The 24,537-nt window shown below is 43.3% G+C and overlaps 1 protein-coding gene across 1 annotated transcript in view; it reads left to right on the top strand.

Moving 5' to 3' along the window:
• Nucleotides 1-24,537, top strand: part of NXF1 (nuclear RNA export factor 1) — a 69,342-nt gene that overhangs the window by 6,000 nt on the left and 38,805 nt on the right. The window contains exon 2 of the mRNA XM_056527555.1: nt 22,590-22,788. Coding sequence (XP_056383530.1) covers nt 22,590-22,788 — 199 coding nt within the window. The remainder of the gene's footprint in view (nt 1-22,589; nt 22,789-24,537) is intronic.

Here is a 24,537-nt window from a genome sequence, read left to right as displayed (position 1 = left end):
TATATATACAGTATCTCCCATAAGTGAGTCCACACCTCACATTATATACAGTATCTCCTATAAGTGACTCCACCCCTCACATTATATATACAGTATATCCCATAAGTGACTCCACCCCTCACATTATATATACAGTATCTCCCATAAGTGACTCCACCCCTCACATCATATATACAGTATATCCCATAAGTGAGTCCACCCCTCACATTATGTATACAGTATCTCCCATAAGTGAGTCCACCCCTCACATTATGTATACAGTATCTCCCATAAGTGAGTCCACCCCTCACATTATATATACAGTATATCCCATAAGTGAGTCCACCCCTCACATTATATATACAGTATATCCCATAAGTGAGTCCACCCCTCACATTATAATATACAGTATATCCCATAAGTGAGTCCACCCCTCACATTATATATACAGTATCTCCATAAGTGACTGCACCCCTCACATTATATATACAGTATATCCCATAAGTGAGTCCACCCCTCACATTATATATACAGTATCTCCCATAAGTGACTCCACCCCTCACATTATATATACAGTATATCCCATAAGTGACTCCACCCCTCACATTATATATACAGTATATCCCATAAGTGACTCCACCCCTCACATTATATATACAGTATCTCCCATAAGTGACTCCACCCCTCACATTATATATACAGTATCTCCCATAAGTGACTCCACCCCTCACATTATATATACAGTATCTACCATAAGTGAGTCCACCCCTCACATTATTTATACAGTATCTCCTATAAGTGACTCCACCCCTCACATTATATATACAGTATCTCCCATAAGTGAGTCCACCCCTCACATTATATATACAGTATCTCCCATAAGTGAGTCCACCCCTCACATTATATATACAGTATCTCCCATAAGTGAGTCCACCCCTCACATTATATACAGTATCTCCCATAAGTGAGTCCACCCCTCACATTATATATACAGTATATCCCATAAGTGAGTCCACCCCCTTGCGTTATATAGACTGTATATCCCATAAGTGAGTCCACCCCTCACGTTATATATACAGTATCTCCCATAAGGGAGTCCCCCCCCCCCTCACATTATATACAGTATCTCCCATAAGTGAGTCCACCCCTCACATTATATATACAGTATATCCCATAAGTGAGTCCACCCCTCACATTATATATACAGTATATCCCATAAGTGACTCCACCCCTCACATTATATATACAGTATATCCCATAAGTGAGTCCACCCCTCACATTATATACAGTATCTCCCATAAGTGAGTCCACCCTTGACATTATATACAGTATATCCCATAAGTGAGTCCACCCCTCACACTATATATACAGTATATCCCATAAGTGAGTCCACCCCTCACATTATATATACAGTATCTCCCATAAGTGAGTCCACCCCTCACATTATATATACAGTATCTCCCATAAGTGAGTCCACCCCTCACATTATATATACAGTATCTCCCATAAGTGAGTCCACCCCTCACGTTATATAGACTGTATATCCCATAAGTGAGTCCACCCCTCACATTATATATATATATATATATACAGTATCTCCCATAAGTGAGTCCACCCCTCACATTATATATACAGTATATCCCATAAGTGAGTCCACCCCTCACATTATATATAGTATCTCCCATAAGTGAGTCCACCCCTCACATTATATATAGTATCTCCCATAAGTGAGTCCACCCCTCACATTATATATACAGTATCTCCCATAAGTGAGTCCACCCCTCACATTATATATACAGTATCTCCCATAAGTGACTCCACCCCTCACATTATATATACAGTATCTCCCATAAGTGAGTCCACCCCTCACATTATATATACAGTATCTCCCATAAGTGAGTCCACCCCTCACATTATATATACAGTATCTCCCATAAGTGAGTCCACCCCTCACATTATATATACAGTATCTCCCATAAGTGAGTCCACCCCTCACATTATATATACAAGTATATCCCTTAAGTGAGTCCACCCCTCACATTATATATACAGTATATCCCATAAGTGAGTCCACCCCTCACATTATATATACAGTATATCCCATAAGTGAGTCCCACCCCTCACATTATATATACAGTATATCCCATAAGTGGGTCCACCCCTCACATTATATATACAGTATCTCCCATAAGTGGGTCCACCCCTCACATTATATATACAGTATCTCCCATAAGTGAGTCCACCCCTCACATTATATACAGTTTCTCCATAAGTGACTCCACCCCTCACATTATATATACGGTATGTCCCATAAGTGACCCCACCCCTCACATTATATATACAGTATATCCCATAAGTGACTCCACCCCTCACATTATATATACGGTATGTCCCATAAGTGACTCCACCCCCTCACATTATATATACAGTATCTGACATAAGTGAATCCACCCCTCACATTATATACAGTATCTCCCATAAGTGAGTCCACCCCTCACATTATATATACAGTATATCCATAAGTGAGTCCACCCCTCACATTATATACAGTATATTCCATAAGTGAGTCCACCCCTCGCGTTATATAGACTGTATATCCCATAAGTGAGTCCACCCCTCACATTATATATACAGTATATCCCATAAGTGAGTCCACCCCTCACATATATATATACAGTATATCCCATAAGTGAGTCCACCCCTCACATTATATATACAGTATCTCCCATAAGTGAGTCACCCCTCACATTATATATACAGTATATCCCATAAGTGAGTCCACCCCTCTCATTATATACAGTATCTCCCATAAGTGAGTCCACCCCTCACATTATATATACAGTATCTCCATAAGTGACTCCACCCCTCACATTATATACAGTATATCCCATAAGTGAGTCCCACCCCTCACATTATATATACAGTATATCCCATAAGTGACTCCACCCCTCACATTATATATACAGTATATCCCATAAGTGGGTCCACCCCTCACATTATATATACAGTATCTCCCATAAGTGGGTCCACCCCCTCACATTATATACAGTTTCTCCCATAAGTGACTCCACCCCTCACATTATATATACGGTATGTCCCATAAGTGACTCCAACCCTCACATTATATATACAGTATATCCCATAAGTGAGTCCACCCCTCACATTATATATACAGTATATCCCATAAGTGAGTCCACCCCTCACATTATATATACAGTATATCCCATAAGTGAGTCCACCCCTCACATTATATATACAGTATATCCCATAAGTGAGTCCTTCCCTCACAATTATATATACAGTATATCCCATAAGTGACTCCACCCCTCACATTATATATACGGTATGTCCCATAAGTGACTCCACCCCTCACATTATATATACAGTATCTCTGTAAGGGAGCTCAGCCCCTCACTTTTTTTTGTAAATATTTTATTCTTTCTTTTTTTGTGACAACACAGAAGAAATGACACTCTGCTACAATGTAAAGTAGTGAGTGCACAGTCCAAAAGATAGGGGATAACATCTGATCGTTTTGGGGTCTGGTTGTTTGGACTCCCCCGCGATCTCCGGGCTGGTGCTGCAGTGTTTAATGGACATGGAAGCCTGGGCCTTCAGTGTTTGTGATGTCGCACCATGTCCCCTCTATTCATGTCTATGGGAGGGGGTGTGTCCTAGGGTAATTACTCTTCACACAGCCATAAATCTCTAACCATTGGCTACAAATGTGAGTACACCCTAAGTGGAAATGTCCAAATTGGGCCAAAAGTGTCATATATTTTGTATGACCACCATTATTTTTCAGCATTGCCTTAAGCCTTTTGGGCATGGAGTTCAACAGATCTTTACAGGTTGTCTCTATAGTCCTCTTCCACCCCTCCATGACAACATTAACCTGTTAGGGACGAAGGGCGTATGCATACGCCCGTGGGAATTTCGGTCCCCGTAGCGTGCCGGGCACGGGGTGCCTGCTGATATCTATCAGCAGGCACCCCGTGCAAATGCCTAGGGCAGTCATTAGACCCCCCCCCCCCCCATGTCGGCGATCGGCGCAAATCGAAAGTGAATTCACACTTGCGATTTGCGCCGATTCCGGGTCATTACGGGTCTATGGTGACCCGGAATATAAGGGGGATCGCGGTTGTCTAAGACACCCACGATCCCCCTGAAGCGATAGGAGTGAGGTGGCAGGGGTGCCACCCCTCCTATCCCTGCTATTGGTGGTCTAGACGCGACCACCAATAGCAGATCGGGGGCGTGGGGGCTTTACTTTCGTTTTCCCCATCCTGCCCACCCACAATAGGCGGGGCAGAACGGGGAAAACGAAGAGGACCGGGCGCCGACGTCCACTTACCCCTCCGGAGGCTGCGGGCGACAGGGATCGGCGGGCGGCGACGGAGATCTGCGTGCGGCAGAAGAGGACGGCTCCCTGGATGCGACAGAAGCCGGTGAGTAGTTGCCTAGCAACATCTAGAGTGCTACAGTCTGAGACTTTAGTGGTCTCTAGACTGTAGCCCTCCAGATGTTGCAAAACTACAACTCCCAGCATGCCCAGACAGCTGTTTGCTGTGTGGGCATGCTGGGATTTGTAGTTTTGCAACAGCTGGAGGTCTACAGTTTAGAGACGACTGCGGTGTGATCTCTATACTGCCCTCTAGATCTTGCAAAACTACTACTCCTAGCATGCCCACACAGCTGTTTGCTGCCTGGGCATGCTGGGAGTTGTAGTTTTGCAACATCTGGAGGGTCACAGTTTGGAGATCACTGTTCAGTGGTCTCTAAATTGTACCACTCCAGATGCTGCAAAACTGCAAATCACAGCATGCCAAAACAGCTATCTCGGCATGCTGGGAGTTGTAGTTGCGTAACTCCAGCTGTTGCATAACTACATCTCCCAGCATGCCCTTCTGTGATCAGTACATGCTGGGAATTGTAGTTTTGCAACAGCTGGAGGCACACTGGTTGGAAAATACTGAGTTGGGTAACAGAACCAACTGAAGGTTTTCCAACCAGTGTGCCTCCAGCTGTTGCAAAACTACAACTCCCAGCATGCACGGTCTGTCAGTACATGCTTGGAGTTGTAGTTTTGAAACAGCTGGAGGTTTGCCCCCCCCCATGTGAACGTACAGAGTACATTCACATGGGCAGGTGTACAGTAAGTTTCCTGCTTCAAGTATGAGCTGCGGCAAATTTTTCGCTGCAGCGCAAATTCCTAGCGGGAAACTCACCGTAACCCGCCAGTGTGAATGTACCCTAAGAACACTACACTACACTAACACATAATAAATGGTGAAACACTACATATACACTCCCTTACACTGTCGTCATCCCCCCCCCCCCCCCCCAAATAAAAATGAAAAACGTATTGTACGGCAGTGTTTCCAAAACGAAGCCTCCAGCTGTTGCAAAACAACAACTCCCAGCATTTCTTGGCAGCCACTGACTGTCCAGGCATGCTGGGAGTTTAGCAACAGCTGGAGGCACCCTGTTTGGGAAACACTGGCGTAGAATACCCCTATGTCCACCCCTATGCAATCCCTAACTTAGTCCTCAAATGCGCATGGCGCTCTCTCACTTCGGAGCCCTGTCGTATTTCAAGGAAACAGTTTAGGGCCACATATGGGGTATCTCCGTACTCGGGAGAAATTGCGCTACAAATTTTGGGGGGCTTTTTCTCCCTTTACCCCCTATGAAAAGGACAAGTTGGGGTCTACACCAGCCTGTTAGTGTAAAAAAAAATTTTTTTTACACTAACATGCTGGTGTTGCCCTTTACTTTTTATTTTCACAAGAGGTAAAAGGAAAAAAGACCCCCAAAATTTCGAACGCAATTTCTCCTGAGTACGGAAATACCCCATATATGGGCGTAAAATGCTCTGCGGGTGCACAACAAGGCTCAGGAGTGAGAGCGCACCATGTAGATTTGAGGCCTAAATTGGTGATTTGCACAGGGGTGGCCGATTTTACAGCGGCTCTGACATAAACCCCAAAAAATACCCACATGTGACCCCATTTTGGAAACTACACCCCTCACGGAATGTAATAAGGGGTGCAGTGAGCATTTCCGCCCCACAGGTGTCTGACAGATTTTTGGAACAGTGGTCAGTGAAAATGAAAAATTTAATTTTTCATTTGCACAACCCACTGTTCCAAAGATCTGTCAAACGCCAGTAGGGTGTAAATGCTCACTGCACCCCTTATTAAATTCTGTAAGGGGTGTAGTTTCCAAAATGGGGTCACATGTGGGGGGTCCACTGTTCTGGCACCACGGGGGGCTGTGTAAATGCACATGGCCCCCGACTTCCATTCCAAAAAATTATCTCTCTAAAAGCTCAATGGCGCTTCTCCTCTTCTGAGCATTGTAGTTCACTCTCAGTGCACTTGATGTCCAAACATGGGGTGTTTCCATACTCAGATGAAATGGGGTTACAAATTTTGGGGGGCATTTTCTCCTATTACCCCTTGTAAAAAAAGTAAAATTTGGGGAAAAACCAGCATTTTAGTGAAACATTTTTTTTTTCATTTACACTTCCGACTTTAACAAAAAGTTGTCAAACACCTGTGGGGTTTTAAGACTCACCGTACCCCTTGTTACGTTCCTTGAGGGGTGTAGTTTCCATAATAGTGTGCGATGTGGGGGGGGGGGTTTGCTGTCCTGGCACCATAGGGGCTTCCTAAATGGGACATGCCCCCCAAAAACCATTTCAGAATAACTCACTATCCAAAATCCCATTGTTGCTCCTTCCCTTCTGAGCCCTCTACTGCGCCCGCCGAACACTTGACATACACATATGAGGTATTTCCTTACTCGAGAGAAATTGGGTTACAAATTTTGAGAGGATTTTTTTCCTTTTTACCCCTTGTAAAAATTCAAAAACTGGGTCTACAAGAACATGCGAGTGTAAAAAATGAAGATTTTGAATTTTCTCCTTCACTTTGCTGCTGTTCCTGTGAAACACCTAAAGGGTTAACACACACTTACTGAGTGTCATTTTGAATAGTTTGATGGGTGCAGTTTTTATAATGGGGTCATTTCTGGGGTATTTCTAACCAGAAGACCTTTCAAATCCACTTCAAACCTGAACTGGTCCCTGAAAAATTCCAATTTTGAAAATTTTGCGAAAAAGTGGAAAATTGCTGCTGAACTTTGAAGCCCTCTGGTGTCTTCCAAAAGTAAAAACTCGTCAATTTTATGATGGAAACATAAAGTAGACATATTGTATATTTGAATCAAAATATTATTTATTTAGAATATCTATTTTTCTTACAAGCAGAGAGCTTCAAAGTTAGAAAAATGCCAAATTTTCACATTTTTTATGAAATTTTGGAATTTTTCACCAAGAAATGATGCAAGTATCGATGAAAATTTCACCACTAACATAAAGTAGAATATATCACGAAAAAAAACAATCTCGGAATCAAATTTATAAGTAAAAGCATCCCAGAGTTTTTAATGCTTAAAGTGACAGTGGTCAGATGTGCAAAAAATGCTCCTGTCCTTAGGGTCATAATGGTCTCCGTCCCCAAGGGGTTAAGGAGCTGGTGGATGTTAGAGACCTTGCACTCCCCCACCTTCCATTTGAGGATGCCCCACAGATACGCAATAGTGTTTAGGTCTGGCTACCGTGAATGGGTTCATACTGTTGTTCCCAGAACAGCAGGGGACCTGGGGAAACACACCAGGAGTATATGCAGTAAATTGTACCTCTTTATTTTCGTGATCAGTGACACTCCAGCCATTATAAAGGGGGGGAAGGGGGTTTGGGACTAATGTGAACGAAGCCTAATGATCTTGTAGTGTTACTTCAGTCTTTGTTGCTCTGGGTGTGGGGACAGGTTGGAGCCGGCTACCTTTTATGAGACAATCATTGCAGTGAGCCTCCTACATTGTAGTACAATAATAAGTTACCTTGGGAATATATTATAAAAGTCATGAGTTGGCATCAGGTGTAATTTCTGGCTGCGACAGATCCATCCCAGTCCATTGGGATATACATGTTTTTGTCACAGTGCTATACTAAATATGATACAGTAACATAAAAGACTGATGTATAGGAGGAATCTGTAACCAGGTTTTGATTCCTTATCTAAAACAATGTAAAGCAGTGACAGATCTTGATTCAGGCGCTGGGACAGATTGGCCTCTAGTGCCAAGTCACCTGACAAAACCATTGATAAGCGGTGAGTCAGATTACTGATCAATAAGAATAGGAACTTTAACTTATTAACATGTCCACCTTTATTTGGTTTGCATTAAAGGAGTACTCCAATACAAGTAAACATATCCTCTAACCATAGTAGCTGATCTCGGGGTGTCTGACTGCAGGGAACCCCACCCCAATGCCCCCGCCCAGCCCCCCAAAAAGCAACAGAGTACTTCAGTGAAATACAACTTATCCCCTATACAATGACTGCCGGGGCGCCGCGCAGGAGATCACGGGGGTCCTATTGGACAGAACTTCCGAGATCTATAACTTTCCCCTATCCTCTCCTTTAAGGACACAGCACATACAGAGTTGCGAGCCACCTAAACGGTAACCTTGGAACCAGGGGCCCCATGCCAACCAAAATTTCTTGGAGGCTTTACGTTTTTATAGATGCTTTTCCCAAGGGGGGCTATATGCGACACCCTAGTAACAAACTCCGTAACGGTGAGAGGAGTTGGACGAATCCAGTATTAGGGTATGTTCACACAGGATATCATTAAGCAATAAGTTTGTGTGCCAAATTCAGTATTTGCAGAATCCCCACTTCAGGGCCCTTCTTCAGTTCAATGATTTGGCCCAACACACAGCACTTAGGAGTCTATGATTATTGTATCCCATAAAGTCGAAATAGAATAAGTCAAGGACAATCCCAGGTCATCAGGAGGGTTGGTGGAAGGGAAGTCAAGGTTTATTTATTTTAAATGGTGGCAGCCTTGGCAGGATTGTGCAAAAAAGTTTAGCATTGGAGTACCCCTTTACATATAACAACCGCCCAGTAAGGATCCTCGTTTATAGCCCAAAGACCGAAATGGCGATCAAGAAATGTAAGTTCACTTGTGGTTTTGATCCAAGTCCAAATGCTATCAGTATAAACCACCGGTACGTTTCCTGGTTTAGCTGCACAAATTGCATTAGGATTTCGGAAGACTCCTCCCCAATCTTATATTAGAGATACTGGAGTGCAGACCAATGAACAGCCGGTAAAGATAATTCCATATATTGGAGAATACTCACAAGCCTGTATGTAAAAAGTGATTGTATTTCAGTGCTCATCCAACCTTCAGACTGGCTCTACGTGTCTCCCTCAGTGGCTTCTTCTGGGGTCTGATTAGTCATTGAAGAACATTGGTATTATTCAACAAATAATAATCATATTGAAGTTTATGGGGCATTCATGTTGCATTTTTGTTTCACTTTTTAACCCCTTTAGGACACAGGGTGTACAGGTACGCCCTGGCGTCCTGGTACTTAAGGACACAGGACGGTGAACGGAATGGGATGTCTGCTGAAATCATTCATCAGGCACCCAGTGCAAACCCCTGGGGGTTCAGATCGTCTATTTGTGGCGATTTCGGGTCCCCGGTGACCCGGAAAAAAAGGGTGAGAGGTGCAGTCTCGGACAGCACCTATCGCCTACTAGCAGCAGGAGTGAGGTGGCACTGGTGCCACCTGACTATCGTCCTGATTTGTTGGTTGTTACCGGCCGACTAATGAGGACTCCTGCTGTGGGGGTGTTCCTAAAGGCACCCGCTCTGCCCCTATTCCAGAGGGATACCTGTTGCGGTGGCCCCCTGATCCCCGACATTGGCAGCGGGATTGGGCGCCCCAGGAGCAGAGTCGGCAGGAGGATAGAGCGCAGCAGCAGGGGGTAATGTCGTGCCTCCTGCTGTTGCTTAGCAACAATTCTCAGCATGCACTAAAGGGCATGCTGGAAGTTGTTGTTATGCAACAGCAGAAGCGCAACTACAACTACCAGCATGCCTTTCTAAGAAAAATTGTGAGTTCAGCTGTCGCATAACTACAACCCCCAGCATGCATGGACAGCCAAGGGGCATGCTCGGAGTTGTAGTAGTGTGCCTCCAGCTGTTGCAAACAACAACTCAAAGCATGCACTGATAGACCGTACATGCCGGGAGTTGTAGTTTTGCAACAGCTGGAGACACACTGGTTGCGAAACACTTAAGTAATAAACTCTGTTTTGCAACCAGTGTGCCTCCAGCTGTTGTACAACTATAACCTCCAGCATGCACGGACAGCCAAAGGGCATGCTAGGAGTTGTAGAAGTGTCAAATGTTTAACCCCTTAAGGACACAGCCCATTATGACCTTAAGGACCCGGACATTTTTTGCACATCTGACCACTGTCACTTTAAGTATTAATAACTCTGGGATGCTTTTTCTCATCATTCTGATTCAGAGATTATTTTTTTCGTGACATATTCTACTTAGTTGTAAAGCATAGTTGTAAATTTTTGTTGATAATTACATAATTTCTTGATGAAAAATTCCCAAATTTCATGAAAAATTGGAAAATTTAGCATTTTTCTAACTTTGAAACACTCCTTGTAAGGAAAACAGACATTCCAAATAAATTATATATTGATTCACATATACAATATGTCTACTTTATGTTTGCATCATAAAGTTGACATGTTTTTACTTTTGGAAGACATCAGAGGGCTGTAAAGTTCAGCAGCAATTTTCCAAAATTTCACTATGTACATTTGAGGCCTAAATTGGTGATTTGCACAGGGGTGGCTGATTTTACAACGGTTCTGACATAAGCGCCAAAATAAAAAAATACCCACATGTGACAAATTCTCTATCCAAAAGCTCAATGGCGCTCCGTCTCTTCTGAGCATTGTAGTTCGCCCGCAGAGCACTTTACATCCACATATGGATATTTCCATACTCAGAAGAAATGGGGTTACAAATTTTGGGGGGCTTTTTTCCTATTTTTCCTTGTGAAAATGAAAAATTTTGGGTTACACCAGCATTTTAGTGAAATTTTTTTTTTTATTTTCACGTCCAACTTTAGTGGAAATTTGTCAAACACCTGTGGGGTGTTAAGGCTCACTATACACCTTGTTACGTACTTTTTTTTTTTTTGTTGCTGTTATTGCACCATAGGGGCTTCCTAAATGTGACATTCCCCTCAAAAACAATTTCAGCAAAATTTACTCTCCAAAATACCTTTGTCGCTCCTTCCCTTCTGAGCCCTCTACTGCGCCCGCCGAACACTTTACATCCACACATGATTTATTTCCTTACTCGAGAAATTGGGTTACAAAATGTAGATTTCTCTCTTTTACCCCTTGTAAAAATTCAAGAACTGGGTCTGCAAGAACATGCGAGTGTTAAAAATGAAGATTTAGAATTTTCTCCTTCACTTTGCTGCTATTCCTGTGAAATTTTGGAAATTGCTGCTGAACTTTGAAGCCCTCTGATGTCTTTCAAAAGTAAAATCATGTCAACGTTATGATGCAAACATAAAGTAGACATATTGTATATGTGAATCAATATATAATTTATTTGGAATGTCTGTTTTCCTTACAAGCAGAGAGTTTCAAAGTTAGAAAAATCCTAAATTTTCAAATTTTTCATGAAATTTGGGGATTTTTCACCAAGAAATGATGTAATTATCGTCAAAAATTTACAACTATGCTAAAGTAGAATATGTCACGAAAAAATAATCGCTGAATCAGAATGATTAGGAAAAGCATCCCACAGTTATTAATACTTGAAGTGACAGTGGTCACATGTGCAAAAAATGCTCTGGTCCTTAAGGTCATAATGGTGTGTCCTTGAGGGGTTAAACATTTGAAAAAAACAAACCTATACATTAACCACTTAAGGACTTAGGGCGTACCTGTACGCACTGAGTCCGCTCTCTTTCTAGAACGCGGGGCCACGGCAACAGCCGGGACCCATTGCTAATAGCGCTTAGCACTGATCGCGGTACCGTGCGCTATTAACCCTTTACATAGTTACATAGTTGAAAAAAGACATGCGTCCATCAAGTTCAACCAGGGGATTGAAGGGTAGGGGTTGATCGCCGCATCTAAAGTGAAACTAAACTACTCCCGGCTAGCTGTGTCGGCTGTTCGGGACTGCCGCTGCGAAATCGCGCTGGAACACGCAAGGAGGGCCCCTACCTTTCTTCTGCGTGTCCGATCGCCGAATGACTGCTCCGTGCCTGAGATCCAGGCATGAGCAGTCAAGCGGCAGAATCATCGATCACTGGTTTCCTATGGGATAACAAGGATCAATGTAAAAGATCTGTGGGAACTAGAACACTGCAAAAAAAAAAAAAGTTAATAAAGATAATTTTAATCCCTTCTCTAATAAAAGTTTGAATCACCCCCCCTTTCCCATAATTAAAAAAAAAAAATATCGTTAATTAAACCGCACTATTTAGTCCAAAATAGCGTATTTTTGGTCACTTTTTATATAATGAAAAAAGGGGAAAAAAATTGGCCCTCATACCGCCCCGTATGTTGAAAAATATAAGTTATAGGGGTCAAAAGATGACAATTTTAAACTCCTAAATTTTCATGCATGTACTTATGATCTTTTCCAGAAATACGCCAAAATCAAACCTATATAAGTAGGGTATCATTTTAATCGAATGGACCTACAGAATAAAGAGAGAGTGTCATTTTTACCGAAAAATGTACTGCGTAGAAACGGATCCCCCAAAAGTTGCAAAAGAATGTGTTTTTTTTTTCGCACAATGATTTTTTTTCCATTACGCCGTCGATTTTTGGGTAAAGTGACTGATGTCATTACAAAGTAGAATTGGTGGCACAAAAAAAGCCATCCTATATAAATTTTTAGGGGCAAAATTTTAAGAATTATGATTTGTTTTTTAAAGGTAAGGAGGAAAAGACAAAAGTGCAAAAAACGGAAAAACCCTCAGTCCTTAAGGGTTCAAAGTGGCACGGGGTGGGTGGTTTGGGTTAAAATAGCACAGGGTGATTAAAATGGCACAGTGGGGTAGGGTGAAGGGGGTTAAAAATGGCATATGGGGGGGGGTTAAATTGCACGGCGGGAGAGGAATTTTAGCGGGAGCAGGTAGGATTAGACACGTTGCTGGACTATTTTTATTTATTTATTCATTTATTTTTTTATTTAAATCAACTGGTGTCAGAAAGACAGGTTTGTAAGTTAATTTCTATTTAAAAATCTTAATGCTTCTAGTACTTATCAGCTTCTGTATACTACAGAGGAACTGTCCAGACCTGTGGAAAAAGAAAAAAGGGGAAAGGGCTGGGCCTCGTGCATTATCTGTGTCCCAATCAAGGACTAGGGGAGCCGCGAATCTATAAAATGGCTGCTCACCAGATATATTTAGATATAGGCATATCACCCCTTAGGGTTACTCAGCATGTGGAAGCGAACTGCACGGCCCAGGGTCCAACGGGAGAGGATGAAATCTTCTCCCGTACGATCAAGAAGAAATGAAGAGAAAAAAAACCCGAACCTTGTCTAGGCGCTGTTCGCAGATCCAGGTTAATGAAACGCGAATATGTACAGAAAGTAAAGTGCCCGGAGGCACTATGTTTATTAATAGAGCTTCCAATGACGCATTTCGGAGGGTATTTCCTCCTTCCTCAGATTGGCAACTGTCCAGAGCAGGAGAGGTTTGCTATGGGAATTTGCTCCTGCTCTGGACCGTTCCTGAGACGGACAGAGGTGTCAGCAGAGAGCACTATGGTCAGACTGGAAAGAAATTCAAAAAGAAAAGAACTTCATGTGGAGCATACAGCAGCTGATAAGTACTGGAAGGATTAAGATTTTTAAATAGAAGTAAATGACAATTTTGTTTATCTTTCTGGCACCAGTTGATTTTTAAAAAAAGCATTATTTTTCCACAAAACTAACGGGCACATGGATCTGCTGCTAAATGTTGTATTTAATAGTCATTAGGGGGTCTCAACTAGAGATGAGCGAACTTACAGTAAATTCGATTCGTCACGAACTTCTCGGCTCGGCAGTTGATGACTTTTCCTGCATAAATTAGTTCAGCTTTCAGGTGCTCCGGTGGGCTGGAAAAGGTGGATACAGTCCTAGGAGACTCTTTCCTAGGAATGTATCCACCTTTTCCAGCCCACCGGAGCACCGGAAAGCTGATCTAATTTATGCAGGAGAAGTTCGTGACGAATCGAATTTACTGTAAGTTCGCTCATCTCTAGTCAATAACACCTGGACCTTAAACATGCTATGGTGTCAGAATTTCTTAAAAATTTTTTTTTTTTATAACTTTAATTACCTTTTTTTTTTAGCTCAGACAATGGCAAGGTAAACAGCCAGCTAGTCCAGCAGTTAGAGATGAGCGAACTTACAGTAAATTCGATTCGTCACGAACTTCTCGGCTCGGCAGTTGATGACTTTTCCTGCATAAATTAGTTCAGCTTTCCGGTGCTCCGGTGGGCTGGAAAAGGTGGATACAGTCCTAAGAGACTCTTTCCTAGGACTGTATCCACCTTTTCCAGCCCACCGGAGCACCTGAAGGCTGAACTAATTTACGCAGGATAAGTCATCAACTGCCGAGCCGAGAAGTTCGTGACGAATCGAATTTACTGTAAGTTCGCTCATCTCTACCAGCAGTGACTATTACGTGCCAGCGTGCCATTCCTCGTGTATATAAGCTGACATGGGCATTACACGTTTCATTAAAATCCTTTATGTAACGCAACCTACTTACAGCTAAAGCCTGGCTGCTGAGTCAGTGCCTATGACAAGTAGCTGCTCTTTAACCGGTTCTAGCTAGTCCACACAATGACAGCGGGGACTTTAATTAAGGTATATATATATATATATATATATATATATATAGATAGATGTGTGTAGGCAGGTATTTACAACTATTGCTCATCCAAATATCTTCATTTATACGGCCATGTTGGGAATTGTAGTTTTAAAACAGCTGGAGGCAACCCGGTTGGGAAACACTGATATATATACATATATATCCAATGCCAGGATCCTATGTTTCCCATCAGAAAACTGCTACTGCCTGCTTTACACAGTAGATCAACTTCAACAACTGTCTGTTCACTTGCTACCATTTATACCGATCCCATTTTAATCCTACGCTAGTAGATATTATACACAATGATCACAAATAACCTAATTCTTCCTGCGCTGTGTCACAGATGAGCTACTTGTTTGCTACCATTTAGCTTATCGTTCTTCAGGGTGTGCACTGGGGTGGCGGTAATGTGCCTGCGTTGTGCTCAGTTTCTATAGTGATGAAGGCAGCCATGGGAATACGATAAGTAGAAACAGGTTAATGATGCTGAGCTGAGCTAGTGCAGTGCGTGTCTTTTATATAAAACAGGTTTTTTTGCATTTAACCTGTGGATGGGATTCCCCCTTTTATTTTATTTTTATTTTTTTTTTGTATGTTTCTCATGTGATTGACAGGCCGTACTCATGCCAAAATGTGCAGCGATAAAACTATACATGTTGCGTCATTTGTATTCACACCTTCTTTAAAGGAGAACTCCAGCCAAAACTAAGTTCCCCTTTTGGAAAGCGGATAAGTAGCTGATTAGAGGGGGGGGGGTGACTGCTGGGACCCCCTCTATCTCCAGAATGGGACCTGGCTCTCAGTGAGGAGACTGCACACGCTCTGTTCATTTCTATGGCAGAGCTGAAGAGACCAGAGTACAGAACTCAAGCACCTTCAGTGCTCCAATAGCAGTGTTACCCAACCAGGATGTCTCCAGCTGTTGCAAAACTACAACCCCCAGCATGCCCGGACAGCCTTCTGCTGTCCGGGCATTCTGGGAGTTGTAGTTTTGCAACAGCTGGAGGCACCCTGGTTGGGAAACACTGTACCATAGAAATGAATGGAGCGTGTTCTGTAGACTAGACCAGGGGTTCTCAACCGGAGGTACGTGTACACCACCGGTTGTTCGGGGGTACGCAATGCGCTGACAAATACCTGTGACGTCCCCTGATGTCGCGTGGAGGTGCCGCACAGCACAGAAGAAAGTCACCCTTCTGTGCGGCGCCGAACGCGACTTCGGGAACGGGAGCTGTACCCGAACAAGCCAGGTAATGTAAAAAAAATAAATAAATAAAAAAAAAGGGAGGAGGTGTGTGTGTGTGTGTGTGTGTGTGTATATGTATGTAATATATATATATATATATATATATATATATATATATATATATATATATATATATTAATTATATTTCGGTGGGGGGAGAGAAATAATGGCACAAGGGCATTAAGATGGAGGAGGGAGAGAGGGATAATTGCAAAAGGGGACCAGAGGGAGGGGGGAATTATGGCACAGGGGGATTGAGATGGGGGGGGGGTTTAATGATTATCCCCAACCTCGATTTTTGTCTGCGGTCGGGAAACCGCATACGGCCGAAAAAGCAGCCGACCGGAGGCTGCGGATCACTCTGGTCGGCTCATAGACATACATTAACTACGGTTCCCGAATACGGCTGAGTGCGGGCGCTGCGATTAAGCCCCTCCTCCCAGCCGTACACGGGAACCGTAGTTCAAATCATAGTGTGAACCCAGCCTTAGGCTGCATTCACACCACGTTTTTGCAATACAGTTCCCGTATCAGGTTTTTGAGAGAAAACGGATTTCTCAAAACCTGACTAAACTGTATCAAAATGTGTGTACAAATTTGAACCCGTATGCAGTGAAAAACCGTATACGGTTTGAAAACTGACATCCGGTTGCATCCGTTTTTTTAAGAAAAAAACGTATACGTTTTTAACTTTTCACTCCATTTTGAATAAAGTTTTACTTGTTTGATTGAAATTCCAGTAACGAAAAGTGTGCAAAGACAAAAATCGTATGGTGAAAACCGGATGGAACTGTATGCACATACAGTTCTGTACGGTTCCCATTGACTCCCATGTTAAAAAAAAAAAAGAACATATACGGTTTAATACAGTTTTTCAACCGGACCTAAAACCGTGGTAGACAACAGGAAAAAAATCTGACAAAACCGTACAGGATGCAAAACGGACACAACCTGATGCATCTTTTGGCATACGGTTTTCAATGGAGAGTCAATGCATACGGTTTTCAGTACGGTTCCGTACGGTTTTCACATTGAAAACGTATACGGGAACTGTACTGCAAAAACGTGGTGTGAATGCAGCCTTACTGCAATCCTTTTCTGTGAGAAATACTTAATTTTCTAGAATAAGGTTCAAAGGTGCCAACATTTACGGCCATGACTGTGTGTGTGTGTGTGTGTATGGAGAGAGATTATATATATAGATATAGAGATAGATATAGAGATAGATATAGAGATAGAGATAGAGATAGATAGGAGGGGGGGGGGGGAAGATAAATAATGGCACAAGGGCATTAAGATGGAGAGGGAGAGAGAGACAATGGCAAAAGGGGACCAGAGGGAGGGGGGAATTATGGCACAGGGGGATTAAGATGGAGGGGGGGGGGTTTAATGATTATTCACCCCCTCCATCTTTATCCCCTTGTGCCATTGTTCTCCTCTCCCTCTGGTCCCCTTTTGCCTCATCGGATAATAATGGCACAAGGGGATTAAGTATCGCATTAGTAAAGTAAGCTAAGCACACTCCTTTTGTCCACGGGTACCCTTTGCACTTAAGTGGGTCTGCACGAGGGGTACCCACAGACATAGTTTCAGCCTTTGGGGGGTACAGTCGCCAAAAAGGTTGAGAACCACTGCCGTAGACTTGCTCCACCTGACCCGTTGCGGAGATCAAGGGGTCCTAGTGGTCGGACCCCTCGCGATAAGCTACTTATTAGGGATCGACCGATTATCGGTTTGGCCGATATTATCGGCCGAAAATCACGATTTTGGGCATTATCGGTATCGGCAATTACCTTGCCGATATGCCGATAATGACTCGCCCCCTGCACTCGACCGCCCCCCCCACTGACCCGCCCCACGAGTGTTGGGGCCCACCACCAATCTCTAGGTATAGCTTGAGGAAGGATGTACCTCTTACTCCCCCGCTTCAGTTTGTACAGTTTTAATAATCCTAAACCAGACGCCAACCATACGCACAAACTGTGGTGTGAATGCACCCTTAGGGCTGGTTTTGTTGCTGGACTTAAAACTGTGGTCTGCCCTGGTTTCGGTTGCGCACAAAACCGAATGCGGTCAAAAAATGACTCCATCTTGCTAATTCAAATTATTGGGATGTGGCACCTGTCCAGCGGAGTATCCCCAAAACATGATGTGGATACACATTTAGATAGGTGGGGAGTGAATTTCCTAACTGCAAGCTTCCCCTGGCTTTATATCTGGAGACCAGTGCGGGTCTGAGCACTCAACTTCAATTGATCAAAACTTTGACATTTAGCTGAAACCTGCCAAAAGTTTTTATATCAGGGAACTTTAAATACAGGTAAGGGGGTATCCAGACACATAAGGGGATATTTAATCAAAACCTGTGCAGTGGAAAAGTTGACCAGTTGCCCATAGCAACCAATCAGATCACTTCTTTAATTTATAAAAAAGGCCTCTGAAAAGATAAAGTGATCTGCACAGATTTTGATAGATCTGCCTATACCTGGATCAAAAGTGCTGGAAACAGTGTTATATTAGACTGTAAGCAAATGTATATAGTGCACGGTTAGGATCCATTGTGTCCTGTGCGGGGTGGGCCGGTGATCACCATCCTGTTAGTCTCAGCAAAAACTCTGCATCACCTGGATATCAGAATGTTATTGTCAGCTCTGTAGAAACAAACAGCATTCATGTGCATCATGTCAAAAATACTCAAAAACAAAGTAGGAAATAAAACAAAGAAACGCCTACTGAATGTCAGCTTGTAGAAAGCTGGCATCGTCATTTTTTGCACCATAATCTCTTTTGTATCTGTACCATTTTGGTATTGATCTGACTTTTTAATCGCTTTTTAACTTTTTCTTCTGGGATATTATATAAAAATTGCAATTCTTTGGTTTGGTATTATTTTTTTTTTTTACATTTACATCATTTACCGTATGGGATACATAATGTTATATTTGAATAGTTTGTACAAATACGCACGCAGCAATACTAAATGTTTGTTTTTATTATGTTTACATGTTTTTATATAGGAAAAGGAGGTGATTTAAACTTTTAACATGGAAGGGGTTAATGTGTGTCTTTTAAACTTTTGTTAAAACTTTTTTTTTTTTACACTTTATTAGACTTTTTATGAGTAATCATTAGATTCCTAATCATACAGATCAATAGAGTTCTGTTGGACTCCATTGATCTGCGGGCTCTGCAATCCATTGATAGAGCCTAGTCCAGCCAGGATCTATCATTGACAGAGCCACGGGACACCAGGGAAGCAGAGGTAAGTCCTCACGCTACCTCCTATATCCCCATCCCCCCCCCCCCCCGATTGCACTGCGATCTACCCCACTAGCCCACAGCCCACCGGGAGCATTCACAGGTCCCTTTAGACGCCGCCATCAGCTTTGACAGCAGAGATCTAAAGGGTTAATAGCCAGCCGTGGCGATCGCTGCATTCTGGCTATTAGCAGCGGCCCTCGGCTACTGAGAACAGCTGGCGGCTGCAGAGAATGGAGCGGGCACAAGTCGGGAGCCAGCTCCATACAGACTGCTGAGCGCTGCCCAGAACTGCATGTCCCGGGGGTCTGGTGATAGGAATTCCACATCCCTGAGCCTGGAAGAACGTCCTCAGCATGACATGTTCTTTGTATGGACGGTCGTACTTTCTGCCGATGGAATTCTGCCGCAGTAAATTTGCAGTGTGCACCGGCAAGCAGAATTCCATTGAAAATATTGGGACTCTGTAGCAAAATTCCTCTGGCAAAGTGTCCCCAGTGGGACTGTACCCTTAGTCTCCTAGTAGTTATGCTTCTCTTAGGGTAGGAAATGGGTAGAGAATCTGCAGCATAATACACGTGTGAATGTACGCTCACAATATATTTCTGTGTGCAGATGTTGCCATGTTATACTTTAGATTGCTGACCTTTGGAACCTTGGCTGTTGTCTTGTGTACACTTCATTATTTATTTCCTAAGTAAACTTTAAAAATCTTTGGCCACTGTTCAGGTTATTTTCCATAAAGCAGTAAACAGGAGAAAAAAAGTATGCCCCAAATTCCCTGGCATATAATATGTGTCTAGCAACATCCAACTAAGCTATAAGTGACCACCAGAAAAGTAAGGATTTGTTTAGAAACTTGGTATTTAAAAGTGTTATCCAGTGGGAGGGAAGGTTTTTCACACCTTTGCCCGTTGCACACAAATATTTATTTACCTCCAGTGTTCCTGCGGTGCCTCCTGTGTGGCCTCTTCGGTCTTGGCTGTGACACTTGGTCCCGGAGTAAAGTTGGGGCCCGGAGTGTTTATTTTATTTTTTTTTCCCTGATGTCACTCTGGGCATAAACGTCATGATTTCTGGGAGGAAGAGTATCACATCTGGAACCGAAGCGGGACACTGGAGTCACCATGGGAATGCTGTTTGTGTGCAAAGAGCAAAGTTGGGAAAAACCTTCCCTCCCCCTTGGATAACCGCATTTTATATGGTCACTGTTGTTTCAAGCAACAATAACAGCCTGTGTACTTCCTAAAATATTTGTGAATCACTTTATTTAAAAAGAAGTTATATAAAACAACTCTTTATCCTAGGACTCATTATCTATAGTCTTGACCACTAGGTTCAATCTGCTTTTCATTGCCTGTTGTCAAGGGAAATCTGTCCCTAGTAACAGCTAGATCAGGACAAGTTGCAGGAAGGTGGGAACGGATTACCATGTGCTCTGGGCAGTGTACCTGACTGTTTGCTAAAGATAATCCACATTGTCCCTCTAAGGTAATTTCAAGGAGAACTGTGGCGCAACACTTTTAACTTCCCCTGTGCTCAGGCTGCAAAAACAAAACAAAAAAACTCTCCTTCCTATGTTTCCCCGTTGCGCAGAGATCCCCCGATGCTGCTCGGCTTCTTAGGCTCGGAACATCACAGCACTATCGGTTTATCCTCGGGCTCAGTGATGTCCCTCCTCGGCCTGTAATAGGCTGAGAGCACTGTCATGTAAGGAGCCTGGGCAGCAGGGAGAAAGCGGCACCTGACGGTGCGCTCAGCTGATCACCAGCTGGCCGGCAATACGCTGACTGCAGTGTGGCATTCCGAGCCTAAGTAGCAGGAAGCCAAGCAGCAGCGGAGGAACGGGATGCCGAAATCGGCGCAACGGGGGGAATGTAGGAAGTAGGGATCGACCGATTATCGGTTTGGTCGATATTATCGCCCTATATTCACAATTTTGGACATTATCATGCCTCGCCTCCCCGGCCAGAGACCACCGCCGCTGCCCCATTGCCTCCCCCATCCCCAGTTTTATAATTACCTGTTCCCGGGGTCTGCGCTACTTCTGGCTCCTTCGATGTCCTGCGCACTGCGCAGCGCAATGACGGGTGACGTTCTGAACGCAACGTCACCGTCGGTGCGCACAGTGACGGCTCAGGACGCCGCCGGAGCCAGAAGTAGCGTGGACCCCGGGAACAGGTAATTATAAAACCGGGGATGGGGGAGGCAATGTGGCAGCTGCGGTGGTGGTTGGACTAGGGAGGACCCCAGGACAGGCAGGGGGAGAGAAGCGGGTGGCGGCGGCGGTCTCTGGCCCCGCAAAAGCCACTGCAGTTCATTGATTTAAAGCGCCCACTTTCAATCATTGATCTGATGCGGCTTCTGCGTGGCTGGGGGGGGTGAAATAGCCGATAACTTATACCGATATTCCGGCTATCGGCCTGAAAGGTCACAGATTATCGTTATCGGCCCTAAAAAATCGATATCGGTTGATCCCTAGTAGGAAGTTTTTTTGTTTTTTTTTGTAGCCCGGGCACAGGAGAAGTTAAAATTGTTGCGCCGCAGTTTAAGGCTTTTCTCTCATCTCTCACACCCATATAAAGATCAAGGCAGTTATCCTCCGTGTAAATAGTAGTATACCCACTGCTATATGTCCACAGTGCTGCGGTCCTTCCTTTTAGCTTACAACAGCAGCTGCTCAGGGTTATAAAAATCTTTTAAAACAGATTCCTACACATTGCTATGATCTTTTATTGTTTTTCATCATCCTCTGTACCGGGACACTGTAACTTTCCTATGTCTGTCTGGTCTATGGTTATGTTACACTTTGTTTAACCAAACTAGAACAAATTCAGCGTTGACAGCCGGGTTCTGTTGACTTTATTGCTCCGGGTTTATTTTAGCTTGTTTTGTTACACATGCAAACTTGTCTTTCAAATTTTTCCAAGCAGTCCTATGTAATGTATGCAGCTTTTTTTTTTAATGCCGAAAACGAACATTTCACAAATGAAGCATCTTTTTAGATTAGTGTTACCCAACCATTGAGCCTCCAGCCTTCGGCTGTCCGGGCATGCTGGGAGTTGTAGTTTTGCAACAGCTGGAGGCTCAATGGTTGAGAAACATTGTTAACATAAAGCAATTTGATATTAAATAATCTGTCTGTATACCCTGTGTGGTGTGCAGTGACTGAATGCAGGCTGCTATGACTGGATAGACAAATTTCATAGAGAAATAGATGTACCATATTGTGCTTTTAGATTGATAAATTGTTACGTTCCAATAACAAAGGTTATGTTATGCATTTTTTTTTTCTTTTGTCTTTAGACCATGATGACCGGTTTGGAGGAGGACAATTCACGAAGAAAAGGAAAGGGCGTGGCCCCTTCCGGGCCAAAATGTATAGCGAAGGTCCTCAAAAATACCGCAACCGTGGCAACGGCCCACCGAATCCTCGTTCCAGATTAGATGATGATGGCGGAGATATTGCTATGATTGATACACACGATACTGTTCGACCAAGATAGTAAGTAGGCAAATAGTCATAGAGCCATTTTGCCAGAAACTAGTCCTGGTGATTTGTGACCAGATATTTTTACTTATCGTATCCAGAGTAAATCCATGTTCAACACTGTGTAAAATGTACAGATCGTCTGCACGCAAAAAAAGTGCGGACTTTCCGGTAATTCGTCATCTCATAGACTGCAATGCATTTCCGAGTGAAACCCGCAAAAAGAATAGACAAGTCTATTTTTTTGGGCAGATGCCGGAATTGGGATTTTGCGACAGAAACATCTGCCGTGGAAATTCCACTGCATGAACAGTGCAGAATAATCCCACTGAAATGGAAGGGGTTATCTAGGAAAAAACATATATATATCTCAATCTCAACTGGCGGCTCCAGAAAGTTAAACAGATTTGTAAATTACTTCTATTAAAAAAATATTTTCAGTACTTATGAGCTGCTGAAGTTGAGTTGTTTTTTTCTATCTTCTCTGATGACACCTGTCTCGGGAACTGTCCAGAGTAGAAGCAAATCCCATAGCAAACCTCTTCTACTCTGTGCAGTTCCCGAGACAAGCAAAGATGTCAGCAGAGAGCACTGTTGGCAGACAGAAAAAGAACTCAACTTCAGCAGCTGATAATTATTGGAAGGATTAAGATTTTTTAATAGAAATAATTTACAAATCTGTTTAACTTTCTGGAGCCAGTTGATATAATTTTTTTTTCCTGGAATACACCTTTAATAGGACTCTGCTGCAGGATTTCCTTACAGAGGTTTCGCCATGTGAACATACCCTAACAAAGAGCGACTTTGGGCTTAGTTATTGAAGTGTTTCTATCATTACAGAATTGAATTCATACGCTTTAGTCAGCTGTAGCATTTGATATCTAATTCCGTGCAGGGCTGTAATGTGGGCGGACTCTTTCTCTGCCATGGCTCTCATCACATTGCACATTAGATGTGAGGACAGTCCCTTCTCGCAGTATGCCACTGGTATACCATGGAACAGTGAGATGGCTCCCTCTGCTGTGATGGAGGGGGTTTCTAAATTTCTATGCCAGTTTTTATGTATATTATTTTTGTTTTTTGTTTGTTTAGCAAATTCTTGTTCCAAAGAGAACTACTAAATTCTTAAATGGGAACTCCCGGACATTACATCTTATCCCCTATCCACAGGATAGGGGATAAGTGTCAGATGGCGGGTGGGTTCGACTGCTGGGATCTCCCTCCACCTCCTGCCCAGCACCCTGGTTCTCTTCATGCACGGGGCTCTCGATGCATAGAGATATATGAATATATATGTTGACCACAGCAGTTACGGGGTGCTGGGCAGAAGATTGCAGGGGGTCCCAGCAGTTGTACTACGATCAGACTCTTATCCACTATCCTAACAGTTCAATAGCCCAACAATATTACTGCTTGAAATGGTTTCTATGGTCAAACAATGATTTCAGACAGGAATCCACACCGATTAGGACTTCTTGACCACACAGCAGAGCTGTTCATAGCATGTGGGTAGCAAATCATGAGAACATGCGAGATCTAGGATATGGATTCCAATGACTGTTGAAGTGCTTTAAGCCAATACAGAGAACTGCTCTATGGGAGAGGCTCCGGTTCTGGTGCACTTTACACATCCTTATGTTACATGGATAGCCATTTATCCTGCAGGGGCAGTTCCTGGGTGGGCTGTTTCCCAGGTCTGCTGGAGATAGGACCCATGGTCATCTGCAGGTGCTTTTTATGAAAGCAGTTTTATTATAGACAAAA

Source organism: Hyla sarda, chromosome 6 (assembly GCF_029499605.1).
Source record: "Hyla sarda isolate aHylSar1 chromosome 6, aHylSar1.hap1, whole genome shotgun sequence".
Classification (NCBI taxonomy): Eukaryota; Metazoa; Chordata; class Amphibia; order Anura; family Hylidae; genus Hyla; species Hyla sarda.
The sequence above is the reverse complement of the archived record's forward strand: the minus strand, read 5'-3'. Positions and strand labels throughout refer to the sequence as shown.